This window comes from Phoenix dactylifera, chromosome 12 (genome assembly GCF_051530095.1).
Source record: "Phoenix dactylifera cultivar Ajwa chromosome 12, Ajwa_hap1_PhDact_Kaust_v1.1, whole genome shotgun sequence".
NCBI classification, from domain to species: domain Eukaryota; kingdom Viridiplantae; phylum Streptophyta; class Magnoliopsida; order Arecales; family Arecaceae; genus Phoenix; species Phoenix dactylifera.
The window spans coordinates 6,617,857-6,639,764 of record NC_143201.1 but is presented as its reverse complement, the minus strand read 5'-3'; the positions used below and the strand labels follow the sequence as shown (position 1 = coordinate 6,639,764).

Sequence of the window (21,908 nt, the reverse complement as noted above, 5' to 3'; positions counted from 1 at the left end):
ATGATATAATATAATATTAATGTAATGTAATATAATATTATTTTAATCTAAGGAAGTACTTTTGGTATGATAAAATAACCATAAAAGACATTGCATAGTATTATACAATAGAATATATTAAAATATAATATATATTAATACTTAAATATATGATATAGTATAATATTAATGTAATGTAATATAATATTATTTAATATAGGTAATATAATATTGTATCCTATAGCATAATAATATAACATAATTTGATATTACATGATATAACATATCAATGTGTTATGAGATAATGTTATATTATAGTATAATACAATATTTAGATATTATAATACTATTAGACTCTTTGGAATAAAATGAAGAACAAAGCCAAAATATTCTTTCCTCACACAAAATCAAAACGATGGATAAATAAATAGAGAAAAGAAATAATACCTTGATCACATGGCAAGGAAGAAAATTAAGGCCGATTAGGGTTCCTTGTTTGTTGGGGCTCCTGTAGATTTCTTTCTTCGTACATTATGATATAAAGGGACACTTCCTATAAGTATATGATTTTATCATAGGTATTATGGTCTAAAAAGAAAAATTTTATAAATTTAAAATAGCTTTCCGACGCATGCTAAAAGTACTTTTCCGAAGAAGCTCTATTTTGGAGCTTCTTCCTAGTAGACATTTTCAGTTTTCTGGCAAAGCTAAAACAACTTTCCAATTTTAATACCAAACACTTCTATTCCATCTAAAAAAAAAGTACTTTCTGTCCTACCAAAAGTTCTACCAAATGGGGCCTAAACTAGTTACATAGAGATGTAGCTATTTATATAACCACCTAAGCCTAGAAGTAAGAAAAATAAATTTAAAGATCTACATGCAAGGGAAGTGAGAACAATGTTGATCTAAAAGGATAACTAGTAGCTTTCCATGCTAAGGACTGCACGAACTCGTGCCTCGAAGTAACCAATGATCAAGGACTCCACCAACTTGCCTCGCCACCAACCCCCTAATCCAACCGATGATTGTGCAAAATCCTCCACATAAAAGAAAGGAGCAAAATAGCACCCAAAAGAAGCAAGCTTTATTGTATGATCAAACTGGGACACATAGGGGATAAGGATGATTGGGTGTTCTTAGAGTTCAAGCAAAATTTAAAATCCTAATGCATCCAAATTAGGTCATCTCACCAAAGAGAATCCTAATGCATCCAAATTAGGTCATCTCACCAAAGAGAATCCTAACGCACCAAATTAGGTCATCTCACCCAACAGAATCCTAATGCATTCAAATTAGGTCATCTCACCCAAGAGAATCCTCATGCATCCAAATTAGGTCATCTCACCAAAGAGACCAAACTGCCATCAAAAAGGTTCTGACGAGACTTATGGTGCCGTTAGAAGACTTTTGATGGTGACAATGCAGTGTTATGGATGGAAGGCCTCGAACCATCTGACGGCTCCAATTATGCATCCTCCCTTCTGACCATCATAATGGTATCTCTGGGTGCCTCCGGATGGTGCCTAGTTCGCCCTTGGAATATTTTGGGCTTTTTTAGGCCTCTTCATATGGCTTCGTTGACCCCAGCCTGCATCAGTTCTCCCTAGATTAGAAGAGTTTGGCTCTAACGAATCCTGGCATTCTTCTGAGAGGTTCAGGTATAGGTTTCACTAAGAACTTCTAATAAGATCACCTCCTGCATGGCACAATTTTGTTGAATATAGATTCAATCTCCTGCTTCTTCTTCTTGTGGGCTGGTGGTTTCCTGTAGGTATACTTCATCAACATTGAAGGTGCATGATCTACAACATTGAAGGTAGAGTTGAAGTGACGACCGGCAAGTCAATGATGTAGACATTGTCTCCCACTGAGTCAATGATGTAGGGGGCCCAGGATACTTAATTAGGTTGCAACTTTGCTGTGAGATCTGGGTGGGTGTCGCTCGAGTCTGTTATGGATGAGCATTTGGTTACCATGTTTGAAGTGGATATGTTGATACTTCTGGTTTGCTCGATATTGGTGCAGCTTGTTTCTTTCAGTAATCTTCTTTTTGACTTCCTCATGGATGTGCAAGATTTTCTTTCAGTAGTCTTCCTTTTTGACTTCCTCATGGATATGCTAGATTTTCTTTCAGTAATCTTCTTTTTGACTTCCTCATAGATATGCTAGATGTACTATGAGAAGTCCTCTTCTTTGAGGGAAGTCTTTTTAGAATCCAGAAACAGTGCCAGATCTAGCAGTCATCATGGTATTAGTCCTACTAGAATCTTTAAAGAAGATTGTATTGTCTTCTAGGAAAGAATGGTGCCTGTAGTGGTCAAGTTTTCCATGATAAGACTTCATAGCAGGCTCTTTAAACCTGTACTTACAACTTCTATCTACACATTAGTTTGAGGATAAATGACAGTAGAAAATTGAAGCTTAGTGACTAACTTGGCCCAAAGTGTCCTCCAGAAGTGGTTGGTCAACTTGATGTTGCTGCTGGACATTATAATTTTTAGGATCTTGTTCAGGCGAGCCACCTCCTTGAAGAAAAGTTTGGCAACATTGAAAGTGTCAATAGCCTTCTTGCAAGGAATGAGATAAACCATATGGGAGAACCAATTCACCGCCAAAATGAAATATGTATTATCTTTTGATCTTGAGTAACCCTAGGATGAAGTCCATGCTTAGCATTTCCAAGGCCTTTGATGGGCAATGAAGTGTAAAGCTGTCATGCCCTGAACCCAGAGCATAACAGACGTTGCATATCTGTAGGGCAGACCATACAAGCATGCAAGGCTGCATATCAATCATAATAATCTTGAAGCAATAATAATAATTTCCGACCCTCGAAAAAATTAATTTAATCAAGATCTAAACAAATCATTCTCATAATCAATTGTCCCAAAGTAACATAAATCAAAATATACTAACTAACTATTATTATTATTATTATTATTCAGATCAAATAAAATGTTCAAACTAAACTAAACTAGTCTAACTAAACCAACTAGAAATCCAAATAATTATGAATATCTTCAGTAGATCTAACGCACTCCTCCAAATCCAAAGCAATCATTATTCAGGATCTGAAAAAGTTAAAGAAAAAAATAATAAGCTACATCAGAATTGTAAGCATATACAACAAAGTGGGGTCTAAGCATGCCAAATAAATAAATAATTAAATAGTATAATACTAACTAGGAATAAATCAAATCTTGAAAGACATATATATTTCTTTCAAAATTTATTTTTCATAAGTTAATACTACGCCTAACATCAGGCTATGGCCATATAACCCAATAATATGGGTCAGATAGTAGATACAGGATGCACAAAGTGCTAGATAACAAATACTATTATTCTAATCACCGGTAGCTCGATGTCAAAACTAGTTTCTTACATTATAAGTCAACAAGACCAATGAATAATCTCCATTGGCGGAGTTAGATCATAGTCGTGCTAAGAATACACACATATATATATACATACATAAATACATATATATAATATATATAAAACAATTTTTTTAATTTATCTAGTTATATTTTCCAAATTTAATCTTACAAGAATATCATAACACATAACATATTTTAAAATAATTATTATCGTAATAATAATAACATGACTTACCCATGTAATTAAGTATAAAACAGAGATCACAATCAAATTTAAGAAACTAATTATAACTTTATCAAAAGTTAGAAAACATACTTTGAAGCGTTAGATTACTTACCTCTTCTCACTTCAAAATCTCACTTCAATTAGACGGGTCAGGTTCATCTATTTTAAAAAACCATTAAAATATAATTAATTTTATCATTATCTTAGAAGCCAAGCAAAGTTAAAAATTAAAATACTATTAAGGATATAACCTCATGTCTAAATTAGGATAAAAGAAATGCAAGATCGATCAAGTAGCGGTACTTGACTATATATATCGATTTGAACAAGGTGAACTTAACTGGTCATGATCAAATATGATTTAAGTAACTCAACGAAGATCAACAGTGATCGAATTCCAAAGAAATTCGGCAAGAACTGAGGCAATGGGTCGGCCTATTGCTTGAATACCAGGTGATTTAGGGCTTCCACCCTGGGTCAACTTGAATTCGAGCAAAGAGAGTTAAGGCTTTGAACTAAGATCTATGATCTTGCTTGGAGAGAGAAAGAGAGAGAATTTCAGTCTGAGCTCAATCATGGATCTTGGTTTGGTTATTGGTGGCATGAATTATCACTGCATCTGGGCCTTGGACCATAAAAGGAAAATTAACAACTAAAGAAGAAAAACAAAAAAATTTTCTTTTTAAAATTAATAAATAAATAAGGGAAAAATGGAAAGGAAAAGAAGAAATAAAAAGGAGGTGGAAATGGAGAGGAGGAAGAGAGGGGAAAAGAAATAAGAGAAAAGGCCAAGGAAGGGGTGATGTTGGCCAAGTCATAGGGGCGAGACGTCGGTTGTTAGGAAATGGCAACAGCAGTGGCAGTCGATGAAAGTAGGAGAAAGATCTCTATTTGGTGAAACAAAAAAAAAAAAAAAAAGGAGAATGGTGCCTAGATTTAGGTCTATTCATTGGACAACCATATGGAGGAGGTGGGGAGATTACCAAGAGTGGTGGCGGCTACTGGAGGCCGAATATAGTGGTTTTTGGTGAGCTTTGCAGTAGCAAGACTCAAAATAAGAAAAAACAAAGCATCAGGTTTTGTAAATGGAAAAGAAGGGGTTTTGAGGATGGAAGCGGTCGACCGGGGTGGCACGGCAGCCACCGGAGACGAGGAAGAAGAAGGGAAGGAGGCTCGACAGTGATCAATCATCAAAAAAGAGGGGATTTAAAAGTAGGCTTTTGGAAGGATGAACTCGACCTAATGTAAGAAAATGCTGCCATTCATCGGTTGGCAACAGCCTCAATGACCGATGGCCGTTTGTACTAGCTTCAAGGAGCCCTCACCGGCCACGATTACCATGGCCTTATCGATTCAATGGAAAGGGCGTGCTGCCGACTTCAGTCTCAAAATAGACCCAATTAGGCCGACTCTCACGAAAGCCCAAGCATCAATATCTTGGACCTGATCATTTAATAGATGCGATCCCGTTTGATAGCCTTTTGTATGTACTTCTTGATGCTTGGATTTTACGCTCCTTCACAAGAGCAACAATTTTGTCTCGGCCAAAGTGTGTACCTAAACCGCCTGCATGTTGCCCCTAAAAGATCTGGTCACACATGGAAGTTCCTAGGATGCAGAATCAGTTATCCTAAATAGCCATCTTATAGCAAGATTCCAGGGTAATCCCTACCTTCACTTTTCTTTAGTGCTTTATAGATCTTGACAAATTAGGGATCACCTGCATATAGTCCTTTAAGCTAGTCAAACCCAATCACTTCATCTAACATATGCACCAATAAACAAGCTCATCAACTCAGGGCTTCGCTAACCTTGTTCTTAACTCTTTATCTTATGGATCAAATTGAAGATGTATTCTATCAGGCATGCCTAGAATTCAACTTCCTCTAAGAATTTAAATACCACAAAGCTTCATGATTAGAGTATAGTATGAACTCCCTCTAGTGCTTCAATATCTCGACCAGAGTGCATCATAGGGGGCTAGTGCCATCTTAGGTATCAAAGGCTACCTTGGCAAGTACTGACAATAGATCAATCTAAGATAACGACTAAAGCAGTGAAAAAAAAAATACCCAGCTTCATAAAGACAGGCATGATGCTTTACAACTGGAAATTCTGCAAGACATTCACAAAAGGAGCAACAAGAACACATGCTGTTACCATTTTAAAAAAGAGGAAATTCTTCCTGCACTTTAGTTCAGGGAGATGGCTATTTAAATAATCGAAATAAGAAAATCAACCTTAAGAGGGCTAAGAAAGAAGTAATCAGAAATTAACAAAACAAAAAATCTCATTATTTACAAATTTAACATTGTTGGTTGTTTCACATTTCATAAGCCAATCTGAAGTTTTCAAGGCTAGCATGCCACCTAAGAATGTGTAAAATTTTTCTGAAGGCGAATTGTGGTCGGTTGATGAGCCAGCAAACTGAATTCTGTGGTTGACAGTATGTGACAGAAGCTAACATCTCAAGCAGCCCCCAAAAGATAAGGGCTGGAAGTCTCACTGTTTTAAACAAGTACAACAACATAAAGCCCTACCTCTAAACCACCAACTTGTAATAGTTTCAATGGCGAAATGTCTTTACAACTTGATCAATTCTTCTGCGGCAGAGCGGACAGTTGGTCAAGTGTGAAGAACATGTCGTACAGCAGCACATGTGCCCACATCTGCAAAGATTTTCGAGTCCTCGTCAGTTGCCCGACAAATCATGAGATTTTGGAGACCTACTACATGAACAGAGCCAGAAAAGATTAACCAAAACAGCAGGAACATTAACGAAATTAGTTACCGAGCAAAGTGACATTGAGAAAGGCACATCATTGTGCTTTATTTTTTATTAAAAGAAGCCCATTTCACCACAAAAATTATGATCCAACTCAGACAATCACCTAGGGGAAATATCAATCCGAAAGGGTGAAACCCAACAAAAAATACAGAAAATTAATGCATGTTCATGTTCAAACAAAGGGCTACAGGACTAGTTTCCTGATGGATTTAGATGGTCTGATTACCACCAAGACATCAAGTAATTCAACTATCTATAATGAAGATGCAGCAGACCAACTTGCAAAATATGCAAAGGAGACTGGCCAGGTATGTGAAATTCGGAGGAAGAATGTCAGGATGACAGGCATGAAATATGAAGCCATCAAATATCATGTGGTTACCTCAAACTATAAGCATAAGGTGGTATACATGGATGTACGACAGTTTCTGGAAAGATTCTTACATCTAATGGAGCTGCCTTGTCCAGCCACAATGGTAGCTTATGCATGGGAGAAATAATTGAGGGAATAAAAAGTGGAAGCGTGCATTCTCTATTACCTCTAATAGGCACCCTAACAATGACCCCAGCAAGGAAATCTAATAGACACACTAAAGAGAGAACAAGAAGCTTGAGAAGCAGCAGTTGCATGGAAACAATAACCAGGGTCTTAAAGAATAAGGGAATGTAATATTACAAAGGCGGTCTGCAAGAACAAGATCAACATAAGTAGATTTGATCCAAGTAAATAGTTCTGATGAAACAATAGAGTCATGAATTCACAGAGAGTAAGCATCAACTGATACATCCACTCAGCTTTGATACTCAAGTCAGAATATTCAGAACCACGGCTAAGAGATAACACAGATAGCTGGAGATGAGGGTATGAAACTTCTTACCTCAATTGCTCAAAAAGCTGATATTAACCCAATGAGAAATGTTGAAGTGGCAGAATAAATTAGGTTTTGCACATTTTGGTAATGAATAAAAGGCTCCAAATCACTGAGAAATAATTAATTCAAAATTAAAAGAAAATATATGCAAATTTGCACCCAAGAAAAGTCAAAAGAAACTATAGGCTTTGCATTGCAAAGTTGGGTAGCAGATTCATGTAATTAAGATGGCTTCACCAGTCACCTTTTTCAAGGGCGGTGATGGGCCGAAGAACAGAAGGGCTACCATATTAAGTTGCAGAGGTGTGCATCACCAATGAACTGACCACAGAACAGAAATGCTCCTTTGTTAAGTCAAGCACTCTAAGGTAACAAATGATGCAGATAAGGAACAGTTTAGAGAAGATATGAGTTGAAACTTTGAAATCCGGATGCAAGAACCATTTAAAACTTGCAAGAGCCAGTATCAGAAAAAAGATACAAAGAAAAAAAAGAGAGAAAATTCTAGTGAACTCTTCCCATCTTGATAATAAACAAAGAGACAGTATCAGAATTTGACATGTCATAATCAATGGATCGCAATAGAATAGTCTGGTAAGAAGGGGAGCCCTGGCCACAACCTTAAAGGAAACACACACACAGAGGATAAAGGAACCATCTTCTGGTAAAATAAGATGTGTTCTAGCATCTCTATATTCTCTACCAATAGACACTACATAGAGAGGAAGAGACAGTTTTAAAGAATGTGATGAAAGGAGCAGCCACAAGGCACATAACTATGGAAAAGTACTTGATTTCCTTAGTTAAACCAATCATGCTCCAGAGAGAAATTTTAAAGCTATAAGCCACCCTAAAGAAACCAAAGAACAAACATATATGCAAGTAAAAAAGCCTTCATGCAAAAATGTATGTCCGTGTTGCTAACTAATGTACCTGATCAACCATTTACCGACATTGAAATGCCCACTTCACTGAAGTGCAAACCCACCCTTTTCCAGCAGAAGCAGCAAGACTTCGTTAAGATACAAGGACTAGTTGCATCATCTCCAGACCCACCCAAAGGCCACATGGATAATACTCAGTGTTTGATGCAGGCCAGCTAGCATTGGAATGAGTCTGAGACCATATTGATAGACTTAGACCAATCTGATGCAAGTCACATAGCATCAGAATGCTGACAAAAAATCAGCCAACAAGTGCCACAAAGAATAAAGGAATGAAAGCTAAAACCAACACATTGGATCTGTCTATTTCACAAGACCTAGTGCCCCATACCCTTGCGCCAGTCTGATTCCTTGGGAACTCCAGTTCATATTTTACCTTCCTATTGTAGCTTGCTTAGTTTGAGTAGGTTACTTGAAGCACAGATGAGGCTTACCGATGTAAGACACCAAAGTACTCCACAAACACCTCATTGAACTTGAGTTTTGACAACTAATGAAAGTGAGATTTATTCCCTGTGCTCTCTTCTGTGGGGCAGGTTCCTCACAACCATCCAAGGACACTTCCAGCAACTTGGTGGATTCCTGGGAGCTTTGAAGCCTTTGGCAGATTGCAAATGATGACAATCTTCAGTAGCATAGTTCACTGCTAGATATTAACTACTGAAAAACTTAAATTATGTCATTCTATGATTACCCACTTACAATTGTAATTCACAGATTAGGATACCTAACACCTATCAAGGTAAAAAGAAGGTTTGTCCATTCCCTTGTTTGATTACTCGCTGAGTATTCGTACTGGCAGCATCCCCAACCTTGCACCCACATCCTTAGCTTCACCACACCTCATCTTGCAAAAGTCCATTAAATCCAATTCAAGCATCTCATGCCATTTATCATTATCAACCAACCAAATATATCTCCTATGGGTATGAATATTAAAAACAAAAGGCAAATATCCTCATCTGCATACCTTCATGCTTTCCTTTTGACAAGGGGTCTAACACTCTAACCAAGCAAAAGAAGCTTACAATCAAGCCGTGTACATATAAAGTAGGCTATTCATTTTTCTTTTCATTATTCATGCACAATGCTTAAGCAAATTTAATTTAATATAATTTATCAAACAATTATAATATTAGAAACACTTAAATCTCAAAATTGCCAAGCGGACTTTATAGCACCGACATGTTCAAAAATGAACAGTAAATATAAAAATATGCAACTCAAACTACAGAAAATGAGTAAAATATTCATTGTCATATTGAAATAAGTAAACAAGGCCAAAAGAAGTATGTAGATATCAAGATATAATGTAACCTGACTTCAAATAGAATTATAAAAAGCATCTTACTGGCCAACGACCTCTTCTAATCAACTCCCCCCCGGCCCCCCTGCCCCCCCCAACCACCCAAAAAAAAAAAAGGAAAAAGCAAAAGTACAGAAAAATAAGTAAGTAGACGCCAAACATGATGTTCAAAACTAGGAAGCTTGCTCTGAGTAAAATTATAAAAAGAATACTCTCTCTTCATCATGCTGTTAAAGGAGCAAAAGTTCAATCAAAGACAACCTCTAAATACTTCAGGATGGAATAACTAATGAAAATGATTCGTAAGATGCTTACGGAACAAAAACGGCATTGTATTCTTGCTCGAGGCATATTACACATATGTCCAACATCAATCGGTCCTTCTTCATGTTATCTGATACTTCTTCAGAATCCTCATCTGCTTCTACAGAGAAATTCCAATCATCAGGGAAACGATTGCTGGAACAAGTTTATGACTGCCTAAAAAATACAACAAACTACAACGAGAAGATTTACCTTCAGCTTCTCGTGCTTGTCGTTTTGCTGCCGCAGCAAGAACTCTGTATAGACCAAAAAACATTGTGTACTTTCAGAAACATAATGATTCAAAATCAACATAATAAGTAAACACTAGATGCAAAATCAGTATTTTTTTACTGCTAATTTTAATTAATGCTCTATTTGGTTTCCAGAAAAATAAAAGTAAGGAAGAAAATTTCATGAAATAAAAACAGAAAAATAAATCGAGGAATTTCTCTTTATTGGTCGATTCAAAGAAAATGCAAAGAAAGGGATAAAGTAACTCGGATAGATGGAAGTTATCCTGTACTTCCATAGTCTCAAAATCACTTACTAAAATATAGGAAAGCTTTAGGCCTTCCAGAGAAAATTTTGGCCCCTTATTTTATTCAGATTTCTCTGTCCTTAAATTTTGTTTTCATGGCCAAACAGTGAAAATGAAGATTGCCTCCCAGCTTTCTTCCTTTTCTCTTACTTTCTTAGCAACCAAACAGAGACAATGCATTTTCACATGGTTTGTTAAATTATTTAGTTCTCAAAGAAACAACTAATGACTCAAATTAAGATTTACCTTTTTTGCAATTCCCAGCGTCGCCTTCTCTCTAGAATATACTCAAGTGCATGCTTGGCAAGCAGATAAACACCAAAGAATGTAAATCCCATTGAAGCAAATTGGTACCACCTGTTGAAGATAGCCCCTTTTATTAGCTCCCCTGTAATTATTCTAATACACATATACATATTACTTTTAATAAAAAAACATTTCCTATGCCGAATATTTATAATATTAAATACCTAGCCCATTTCCCGAGATTTGCAATGAGTTCATCGATATTTTTTGGGGACACATAAAACGGTCCCTTATGAGGTCGCTGTATCCGAAGTGTTCCAACATCATCTTTAATGGCCTGTTCAGAACACGAGAACCAGAAAAGGAAAAAAGTGCAAACATCCAAAAACCAACAGAACTCAGAATACATATGACAGGGTTTCAGATGGATTTGCTAATGAATAATATGCGAATATACGCATTTGCTCAAACTGAAATAAGTATATGATAATAAACAGGACCAAGTAACATATTAGGAGATAAAGACAATGATCAATGTATTTCTGAGTAGAACACACTTTTTTCTTCTATGTAACTGTCATAAATTCAGTATATTTTGCCACTTTTCATTTATTTCTTAAATATCATTATTGTTCCTTGAAAGAGAAACTCATTTAACAGAAATCAATATTTGTTCTAAATAAATATCATAGCAATTACCTCACCAACCACAGTCAAAGAAGTACCAGTTGGAAGAACCCTCTCTGTTCGCTTGACTCCAAGCATCTGCAAATGATAAATGCTATTATATAAGGAATTACACTGAACCTTTTCCATTTTCGTGAATATGAATAGACAGACCTTGAGACCTTGTAAATAGTCTAGAGTTCCCCGCACTAGGGATCGCCCTGACTCTTCAAAAACTTCACTAGCAGTGGTTAACACCAGGCCTGTAGCACCTCGAGCCCCAACAATATACACATGTCCAGTCCCGTCATCCTAGTATCAGTTAGATTAACAGAATTCAAGAAGAAGACTAAGAGGATAACTGCACAGGGCTGCTTCATTGTCTACATCCAAAATTCACTCAACACAACCATAAAAGCCTTTCCCAACTATTTGGGGTCGGCAAATCCAGTATATGAATGGATGATAATAGATCCTTTAACAAAAATAAAATTCTAAACCTGCTAAGCATTTCAATTTTACCTGCAGAGAATTAAAAATACTTATTGCTAGTAAAATAATGAGAATCATCCATTTGTCAAAACAAACAATTAGAACCATAAGGGCATTATAGAAACACTCAAGATTCAAATATAAGTGGAATTTGGCATGACTGATCTCCAAATATTGCATCACCACAAAATAATGATGTGAGTCACATTGAAAAAGTGAACAGTTCACAACTTAACATGCTTATAATAATGGTTGTACAGGGATCTTCTAATTGGTTGCACATATCATTAAATGATACGACAACTAATCATATGGATCAGAGTGTCTGAAATCTGGAGGAACTAGGAGCATTAATGCAAGTTTAGAAACTCAAAAGGAAGAATGAATCTCCATAGAATGACAGGAAAAAGAATCTCTATAAGATGACAGGGAAACACGACTAGTAATGCCAATCCTAGGATGAGGCCTAATGGTTGTGGCTATAGCTAACAAAAGATCAGCTGATTCAGAAAGTTTGATGTGGTTGTTTTATCTTATGAGGCAGTATGCACCTGCACATGCCATTGATCACGATCTACAAATCTAATATATATGAACAAAAATTATCAGATATGATTACTTTTAGACCGCATATCATCTCATCACAATATCTTAAGATACATCATTATAGAACCCCACTATGCAAAACTAAGTGAGCTCCAAATATTTTCATTTTTTTTTCTCCTTCATACATATAATTTTCACAAATCATGATCAACTTTTGAGATTCTCACTTGGAACAGCCTAACATGCAACTTAAACATATGCATGCACTAACACACACTAGGGGTACATGATGAGCTGACTCAATGTATAGAATTATATGCACAACCCGTATGATATTTATATACTAGTAGTTATTCTACTACCAAAACCCAACTCTCAGTTTTTCGAACCTAAGGTGGATAAATAACCATGGTTTTGCCACAATCAAAACAAACTACCAAATAAAAAATTATAGATATATTGAAGTAAAGAGCAGAGCAAAGAAACAAGACAACATCAATGGTCTTAATTGAATTGGACGTTAAATATCCAAGGCATGGAGTTAGCAAGATCAGCTCGGATGACACTTGACAATACATTGACGGCGTAGGGGAAGGGATTGGGATGTGGTGCGGCCTAGGTTGTGCAGCAGAAATCTCTCATTCTAATTCCCTCATGTGATGGCTTGGGTTTGTGTTAATTGGACGTAGTAAAGAAAGATTCAAGGCCTACGTTTGAGGTCTGAAACCTACGGAAATTTATGATGAATGATGGATTGAAATAATAACAATTAAAGTGCTGCGAGTTGAAGATAATGGAGATAACTATGAGCCGAATATAAGAGTCTCACCTATACCCAAAACCCAAGGGGTTTTCCTGACGTCTCACCAAGGAAGTAAAAGAGCCTTTGGAGTCTCACCAAAGAAAAAAAAGAAATAGCCTCTTGCCTCTAGATCACAAGCAATTTGCAAGCCAAAACATTCTGCATTGCTTTATTCATCATGTTCACCTCCTTAAATAGATGAGGCGTGGACTTACATTGGACTCTTTAAGATAGGACTAAACTCTGAAATTAAAGACAAATTAGAACTCCTAAGCAACCTAAGATTTGACCAAAGTCATGACTTATCAAGCCTTCACACCATGATCTCACACGTGGAGGGCTTTGGAAGGTCTTCATGCAAATTAGACCAAGGCAAAGGGAATTCCACATGGCAGATCAACTTCCTTTTGACCAAGTCAAAAGTCCTTCAAGCCTTATCCTTCCACACGTGGAGACACTTGGAAAAGCCTTGACCAAGTCGAGGATTCATCTCTTCTCCACGTCGCAAGTCTTCATGGCGTGGGGAGGTTCAATCTCAGCTTTGACCAATTCAACTCCCTCCTTCAAACGATGGCATGGACCCTATGATGGTGCCACTTGGCATTCAATTACAAGGACTCAATTAGATTCCACTTGGCAACCAATTACATGGACTCAATAGAAATTTAACAAACTTACAACTCAATTTAAGACTCAATTCAGGACCCAAATTCAAATTAAACTCCTATCCACACAAGGACTCCTTATGGCTCATGTGCCATGCTCCTGCATCATACATGGCCATGTATTAGCAATCAAGTGCACAGAAATTAACTTATCACTAGAGGCCATGAAAGTGCAAATCTAGTAGCACGGTAATCCTGCAGGTGAGCTAAGACAATTTCACTAAGAGAAGCCCCAAAAGTTGAACCAATTATTGGTTTTACCGGCAATATAATATACATGATTATATCAATGTTTACTTCAAGAAGCCTCACCAAGACAACATCCAAGACTTAGAAAGTGGTGATGTTGGAAATATAGAACAGTATGCTAACAAGGTAGGTTACTTAGATTGGTGAAAGTTAGGTAGTGGAAACACCTGCTAGCATTTGAGACTAGCTGATAAAGTTAAGAGCAATACCATAACACCCACAAGTAGACGATTCCAAGGATCAGCAGACACAATGTTCAACAAAGAGGAACAAAGGCCAAGACACAAGGTTGATGCACATGCAACCAATGGATAAGAAGTTGAGCCATGAATAATTTATATCCAAATGTCAAATGTGTAGACATGACAAACAAAAATAGTTCTAAAGCAATTCAAGCAAGTACTAGAGATATATGAAATGGATGGTAATATACAAAGATGATGGACCATAGGAAGAAGAAGTCCTAATTACATTAATACATGTATAGGGTGTACTCAATGCGTTTGAGCCTGCCCTTTTATGACATGGCCAGGACTGCTGATGTAGTGGGTAATGTGCATTTGCTTGAAATATTTCCCAAGTAATTGTTTTACGTCTTTGAGTACGTATGGATCCTTTTATTATATCCCTATGAAAATCTGATAGTTGTGAGTAGCGTATCAGAGCCACCTCTTTTGCTTGATTACTATTGCTAGTATTATTCGTATTAGTAATATAATTGGTATTATTCTCATTATCAGTATAAATTACCACACATTTGGTTTTTCTTGAACGAATTTCATGATGCACAGTAGGTCCCACTAGCAATCATGAAAAGAATAACAAAGATCACAATGAGGACTAATCAAACTAATTAAGAGGAGTTTGTAGGCTTGAGCTCACAAAGATGACCCATAGGCTAGCCAGGTGAAATGATATCCAAAACAACGGGGCTAGCATAAGCCTCATAGCAAAAATAGATAACCACCTAAAATAATTTAGGTAACTTAATGGTTGTGTTGATATGCAGGAGGATTATATTCACCACCAACGAGTGGGTCTTGAAGGTGAACCTTGCACACAAAAACAAAGATTGTCTAAAATAGCCAGGGTACATTTAGGGATGATTAGGAACAATAAAAAAATATATTGTAAATTCAGATAAATATGAGTAAGAATATCAAAAATGGCAGGATCACAAAAATGCAACAGGTAAAAACTAATATGCATCAAGAGTTACAACATCCTTTTAAAATTAACGGGACCTGTGGGATCTAGGTAGGGGTGGCAATTTTTGACCCAACCCATCAACCCGACCCGCCAATAACCCGCTTTAAGTAGGTTTAGGTTTGAATAGGCCTGTGTCATAAACAGGTCAACCCACTTAGGCCAATTTATTAAATGTGTTAGGTTCGGATTTTAAACCTTTGACCTGTTTAACCCGTTTTGACTTGTTTAGTAATTAGGTCGAGTCATGACCCTGCCCATTTAATCTGTTTAATATATTTAAGACTTGTTTAACCTATTTAGAACTTACTTAACTTGTTTCTGTACAATTTAACCAGACCTACTTAACTTATTTAACCCATTTAAATCCATTTAATTTGTTAAAAACCCACTTAACCTGTTTAACTTGATTTTTCCTATTTATTAAACAGATTATGCAGGTTAGGTTGGATTACTTGTTTAATAAATAGGCAGGTTCAGATCTGAAATTTTGACATGTTTAATAACAGGTCAGGTTGGGGTTGGCAATTTTTTGACCCAACCCTTATATAACCCAAATTGCCACCCCTAGATCTAAGGAAATCAACCAAACATGCAACATAAACCTAATAATTTTGAAAAGTGTACCCAAAACATGATGAAATTTGAAATCCTCCTTTTTCCCTTTTGAACTTGGGGACAGGCAGATGCAAAGTTCCACCTCCTTAAAATAAGGTGAAGGTGGTATTTGAACCCGAGTTGCCAGTGACAACTCCAAGCAATTTTACCAACTTTGCCTTTGGACCTTCAAATTCTCATATTAAATTACCTTTTGGAGTTTCAAGAAGAAAAAGAGACCAAACATTAAGGACCTAGGGAGTTTCAAGACCATTGAAATATCTAGCAATATTGCTTTTCATTTTGGTGAAAGCATGAAATGGGATTAACTTTATTCATTGAGTGAGAGAATATCCACTCAACTGCAAAGGCCATGGAAACTCTAACAATCAACACATGAGTTGACTCTACACAAGAAGAATATCAAAAGACCCAAGACAAATATGATATATTGAATGAGCCTTATTTGGCCATCCTAATATCCTATTTATACATCTGATTACATGTGGCGCATCTAAAGGCATATAATTCCAAATATAGAATTCCAACAACCAAAATGTGCATTAGATTTCATCTGTGGTATGCTCCCATCATATTGCAATAGAAGGACACCAAAAATTATAGCCTAACTGAACGTTTTCTGAAAAGCATCAAGCTTCACATTAAGAAAGAAAAAGATCTGACTGATGTAATAGTGATAAAAACATCATCCATATACCCTCCAGTCAGAGTTAATGATTTTATAAATGTTTATATCAAAACTTTCTCATTTTAAGTTTTCCAGATATCATTAATTTCATAAGAAGAACTTTACAATTTTCTTCTTATAGAAAAGTTCGGGCAAATTTAAGCCCTTTATTCATCAAACTTGAACAAGAATTTTCATTGGTAACTAGTCAATATATAAACCAGTAGTTTTTATAATAATGATAAATAATTAACCAAGTCAAAGTATAATAGGTGTAAGACATCCATAGGTCACCATAGACAAAGTATATATATTGAAAATTTTAATCCAACTAAACAAATATATTTCTGGTTTATTTCAGATTCATTAAATTTGTAAGGGTAATTATCTCTTCTTCCGATATTTTGTAAAGTTGTGTACTTTGATAAGGATGGAATTACACTGATTTAGGAACAATCACAAGGAAACAAGCACATAAAACATTTCATTTAATCAGAAATTGATTTTTCATTTTTCTATGTTACCTATAGATTATCGTCCCAAGTTGTTCATCATTCTGGGGAACTTATTTCTACAGCTATAGACAACTTAATGTAAACATGATAACTAGAATAGCTTTCCTGGAAGCATCGAATTTCTCATAAACAAAATGTATAGGGAATAACTGATTTCACAAAACCTTATAAAATAGCCATCACAAATGCTTTTCTCAGAATCACTGTACCATGACTTTCCTGTAAAAGTATTCCTCACAAACCTCTCGGCATTAGATGCATAGGGAAAATTTGATCTTTCGTTTGCTGTAGGTTAGAAATGATAAAAATTCTATAGTAGAAACTATTTCAATAATAAGCTTTTTAATGCAACACTAATCATTTTTGTCCAATCAATGATACATTACATCAACATCAAAGCCTTGAAGTGAAGAATCATGGTCATTCCTTACCAGGTACCAGGGAACCTCTTTACTCATGGAAAGCATCAAAGCAGAGTCTTGTATCCATGAACCAGCATCATTATGCTTCAAGAAGTGCTGTTCAGCCTGAATGAGGGTTTCAACCAGAAAGTTCACACAAATGGATAAAAAAAATTGCCAACTAGGTATATATAAAATTTTCACAGCAGAATGGTTCATGAGAAACAAGTTGTACCATTTCCTCAAGTATTACAGCTCTCAAACCACTTTGTTCACAGCTGATCGGTGTTTCTGAGCCTACTCGTCCAGAAACAGTGACAATAAAAGGGAGGACTTTGCATGCAGTATCCAAAAGAAACGCTGAAAAGGAAAAACATAAGGAAAGATCCCTTTATGTCATAACCTTTAAATTGGCTCTCAACAAAACAGTATTCAACCTAAAGGCACCTCTACAAAGTAAAAAGCTACAAATTTACAGTATTCCACCACCCCACCCCCCACCCCCGGCAAAAAAAAAAAAAAAAAAGTTGAACAGAGGACACACTAATTGTAATCATGAATAGTGAGAAGTTCTCATAACAAAACATGGTTTTCAGATTCCACAACAACCAGAAAGTGTGTTCTCCAAACCATTAAAGAGAATTCAAAACACTTAGACTATAATATAGATGTTAAAATTTACCAAGGCAACACAAGGAAATGCTAACCAGGCAGTGATATTTACAGATTCAATTATCTGGATCACAAAGCTTTGCTTCATTTGGTCTTGATGAAATCCAGCAATGATGAATCATCTCCAAGGACTATGCTACTAGATTTTTAAAGACTTCAATTTTTTTTTTTTTGCTGCAAAGAGAATTTTGCTTATCTCTCAAAAAACAAAAGTAGCTATCACTATTTACAGTTCTGGCAGGTTGAACAATACATTCATTGCGCAGATCTCTACCTGTCAGAGGTACCCATGTTGCACATGTGATCGCATCCATGTAGATCTCAAATCTTGTTGGCCCTTCCCATTTATTCCATGTGAGGAGTCTTAAATTGTTTAACAGAATTTTATGATCCACATTGCACATCTCAGGGACAGTATACATAAAGGACAGGTGCGAGAATATTTATATTTTCAGCTGCACTAACAAGAATGTTGCATCCATCCACTAGAATACTTATCTGATAGATATCGGTCAATCAGATATGCATCAAACGTTTAGATATTAATCACACTTTTTATATGTAACTTTCTAGAGATTGAGACAGAGTTGGGTTCTCTGAACAATGAATTTGATCCACCATACGAAGTGATGCTGGAAGGGGCCTATTGTTGCTTCTAGAGCTTAATTAATTATTTCATTTTTCAGATAACTTTGAATGGTGTTTATTTTTTGTACCCTTGACTTTTGAACTAATTTTGATGTTCAGATGAGAAACATATATTTGAGGCACCTTTGCCAAAAAATATATTTTTATATATTAATTATATAATATTAAAAAATAATGTATGAAACTACATTAACATTATTTTTTCCTGTGTCCTGTATCTCTTTTTCTCCTCTTGTTGGATCAAACAACCAGCAACATGTTCAAATATGGTTCTCACATCCATTTCCATGCAAAACTGATGCTGAGAGACTTGCCTCCAATATTGTGTCTATCATAAGCTAATATGTTGGTTGTCATATAACCAATGATTTCATGGATGTATGTGCGCTGTCTCTTGATTATTGCTTTACCCATAAAAGCATGAGCTTGTTTACTTTGACTTTTTATATGAACTCAAAATATAAAGCTAATTCCAATTCATATTCAAACATATACAGCACATCATGGAATCTTCTTTTTTCTTTTGAGTTCAGAGATGCATACTCCCTATAGTGACATCCAACATAAGCATCTGCACCAGTACTTAGGAGACGTACTAGATTAAGACATCCATTCAATTTCATACATACCTCACAAACAATCAATTCCATAGCTCTCACTAGTGCTTGATACAGATTGAAATTATAACCAGAACATAACCACCAAAATTTATCCCATTTAGTTAGACTGTCAAGCTATAACCAATAATTAAAACAAGAAAAGAAAAGTAATGCATTTTCTTTGTGGAACCAAAAACAGAAACCTGGATCAATAGAGCACTCAAAATCCCAAGCACCAGCATCGACAAAACTAGTTTATCTATTAATTGAATAATTAATAATACAAGCAGCAGAAGAGAAAAAAGAATAGCCACCAAAGCGCGACAGGCGCACGTACCGAGATCCTTCAATTGACCTACCCTGGTGACCGACCTTAGAACGTCGGCATCCCTGCACATAAAGTTCGTCAACAATCAACAATCAGGAGCATAAATTTCAGGAAAGACGGGAGCAAACTCAGTCAATCCAATCAGCAAATCCAAACAATACCTTCCGCTGCTCCTTCCCAGGAGATATAGAGCAGCTGCACTCACGCAGCAGCCCAATCCCCCCCATGGAATCATCCTTCCAAACCCAAAAAGATCCCCAAAAAAATTGAAAAAAAATCCCTAGAAGCCAATTCCCATTAGGGGGTCAAGGTTTGAGAAAATCCAACAACTCTAGCGAAAATCCAATAACTCTTGCGAAAGGAGAGCTGGGAATCGAGATTGACGCGAGGGTAACGAAGGGGATAGAGAATTTAGGAGGAGAAATGGAGAGAATTGAAGTTAAGAGGCGAGAAATAAATTGAGTTTAACGAAAAGGGAGAGGGAGCAAGCGAATTGGATCCCAGACCCCAAGAGGAGGGAAGAGATCGAAAAAAAGAACGAAGAATCTGTGAAGGGGAAAGCTTCAGGAGGTATATATTAGGCGGTGATGGACTGAAGGAGCGACGAGCCCAATTGCCTAGCCAACCCCCCTACGTAAAGACGTCTACTAGTGTCTTCCGCGTGCATCCGAGTACGAAAGGACATGATCTCTTGATTTCTTTTTACATTTTCATATTATTACTGTAAATCTTTCCCTTCTGCATCTTGGAAAGAAGTTTTCAGTTTTTAAATTATTGCAAGCATGATCCTCTATAGTTTTAAAAAATAAAAATTAATTGATTCAGTAATATCATTATGGCCAATCTCAAATCTTAACATCAAGTTGGCTACAAATTATAAAAATATATTAATAACTATAAAATAAATCTAAATTTGATATATATGATAAATATTATGCTGTCTACCATATGCAATGGATCGCAAGTTAACCTAGTCAAAAATAGGCGGGCATTGTTTATGTCATTATTTGTAAGCCAGCTGCTACAATATAATCCTGTTGTAGTAATATATAAGCAAAAATTGATTGTTATTTAACGGTCGCTACAGCGTAACTTGATTGTGGTGATAAATTGACAAGGGTTATCTAAAATTAAAAAGTTTTCTAGTAGTGTCGTAGTAGATTGGCATCCAATCGAAGTAAAAAGGGCTATATGCTTCAGTGTTGGAAAATTGATTGAATAAAGTAAAAAAGTAGTGGATGTAATAATATATAAAAGAATCAATATTGCTTGCTTTTAAAAAACTAAATAATGGGTATTTAAATTTAAGGATATCAAGGATGGGTATACACTACTATAGGTCAGTATGAATAATTATAAATAAAGTAAAAATAGCCATGGAAAAAGAAATAAAACAAAAAATTGTAGATATAAAAAGGACAAGTGATAGGGTATAAACTACTATATGTAAGTATGAATAATTTCTACCAATTGCTATTGCTAGCCATCCTTCACTATAGCCTGGTCATCGATCCTTCGACCAGTAGTTACCACCACAGTCAGCCCCTCCTCTATTCTATAGAGGGGTGAGCATGAGTCTTCTGCTTTGCTGAAGAAACCAAGGAAAGAAGAAAAAAAAAAGAAAGAAAAAAGAAAAAAAAGAAAAAAAAGGAAAAAATATTATTTTTATAGAAGAGAAAACTCCAGTAGTTCCTATTTCATCTTTCCTATATTTTGTCTCTCCCCACTCTCTCTCATTTCTCTCCCTAGATTCTTTTTCTCTCCACTATCTCTCTGAGGTTTGTTGAATCTAGCAAAGGGCCCTCCTAATGACTTTGATCAACTCTGGTGAAGGAGTTCTGACCCACGACCATCGGGTAGCATGCCAGCCTCTACCTTGGCCCTTTTGAGACACCATTAAATTTGGTCACCCTTGATTGCTATTGAGCCCCCTATATCTTAGCCTAGACTTTGATAAGATGAAGTTGCTTTGATTGGACTGACTTAGGCCACTAGGTACTGCCGCCTAGTCAACCTTGTTCTATCCTCTTAGTTTTTCTCTTTTCTTTTTTATATTGCTCTCTATACTTTACTCATAGACCTAGTGAAGAGTTCTAAGCCCCTTTGATTTGGATTCAAGTTGATCTTGCTAGAGGGGCATTGAATCGCTTTGTTGGTCCTTGTTGAACAGTACTAGACTCTGTCATCATCAATTTTTTATTGATCTTTCTATATCTTATACTAATTTTTGATCTATAGTTTGATCA

At 36.0% G+C, this 21,908-nt stretch overlaps 1 protein-coding gene across 4 annotated transcripts; it reads right to left on the bottom strand.

The window, feature by feature from the left end:
* Positions 1-5,860: 5,860 nt before the first annotated feature.
* Positions 5,861-20,304, bottom strand: DAL1 (E3 Ubiquitin ligase family protein). Of its 4 annotated transcripts, none has more exons than XM_088709348.1 (11): positions 19,824-20,304; positions 19,672-19,724; positions 17,651-17,775; positions 17,446-17,541; positions 11,429-11,566; positions 11,288-11,353; positions 10,813-10,925; positions 10,589-10,699; positions 10,015-10,058; positions 9,814-9,922; positions 5,861-6,257 (listed from the first exon to the last, which is right to left on the bottom strand). In XM_088709348.1, exons 1-11 carry the CDS (start codon positions 19,895-19,897, stop codon positions 6,155-6,157), a joined length of 1,032 nt encoding a protein of 343 aa, XP_088565474.1. In that variant the 5' UTR covers positions 19,898-20,304; the 3' UTR covers positions 5,861-6,154. The 4 variants fall into 4 exon arrangements, with proteins under 4 accessions (XP_088565474.1, XP_088565475.1, XP_088565477.1 ...); XM_088709349.1 differs by having other exon boundaries at positions 9,814-9,916; positions 19,824-20,290; XM_088709351.2 differs by lacking the exon at positions 5,861-6,257 and adding an exon at positions 8,164-8,364 and having other exon boundaries at positions 9,814-9,916; positions 19,824-20,267.
* Positions 20,305-21,908: the final 1,604 nt, after the last annotated feature.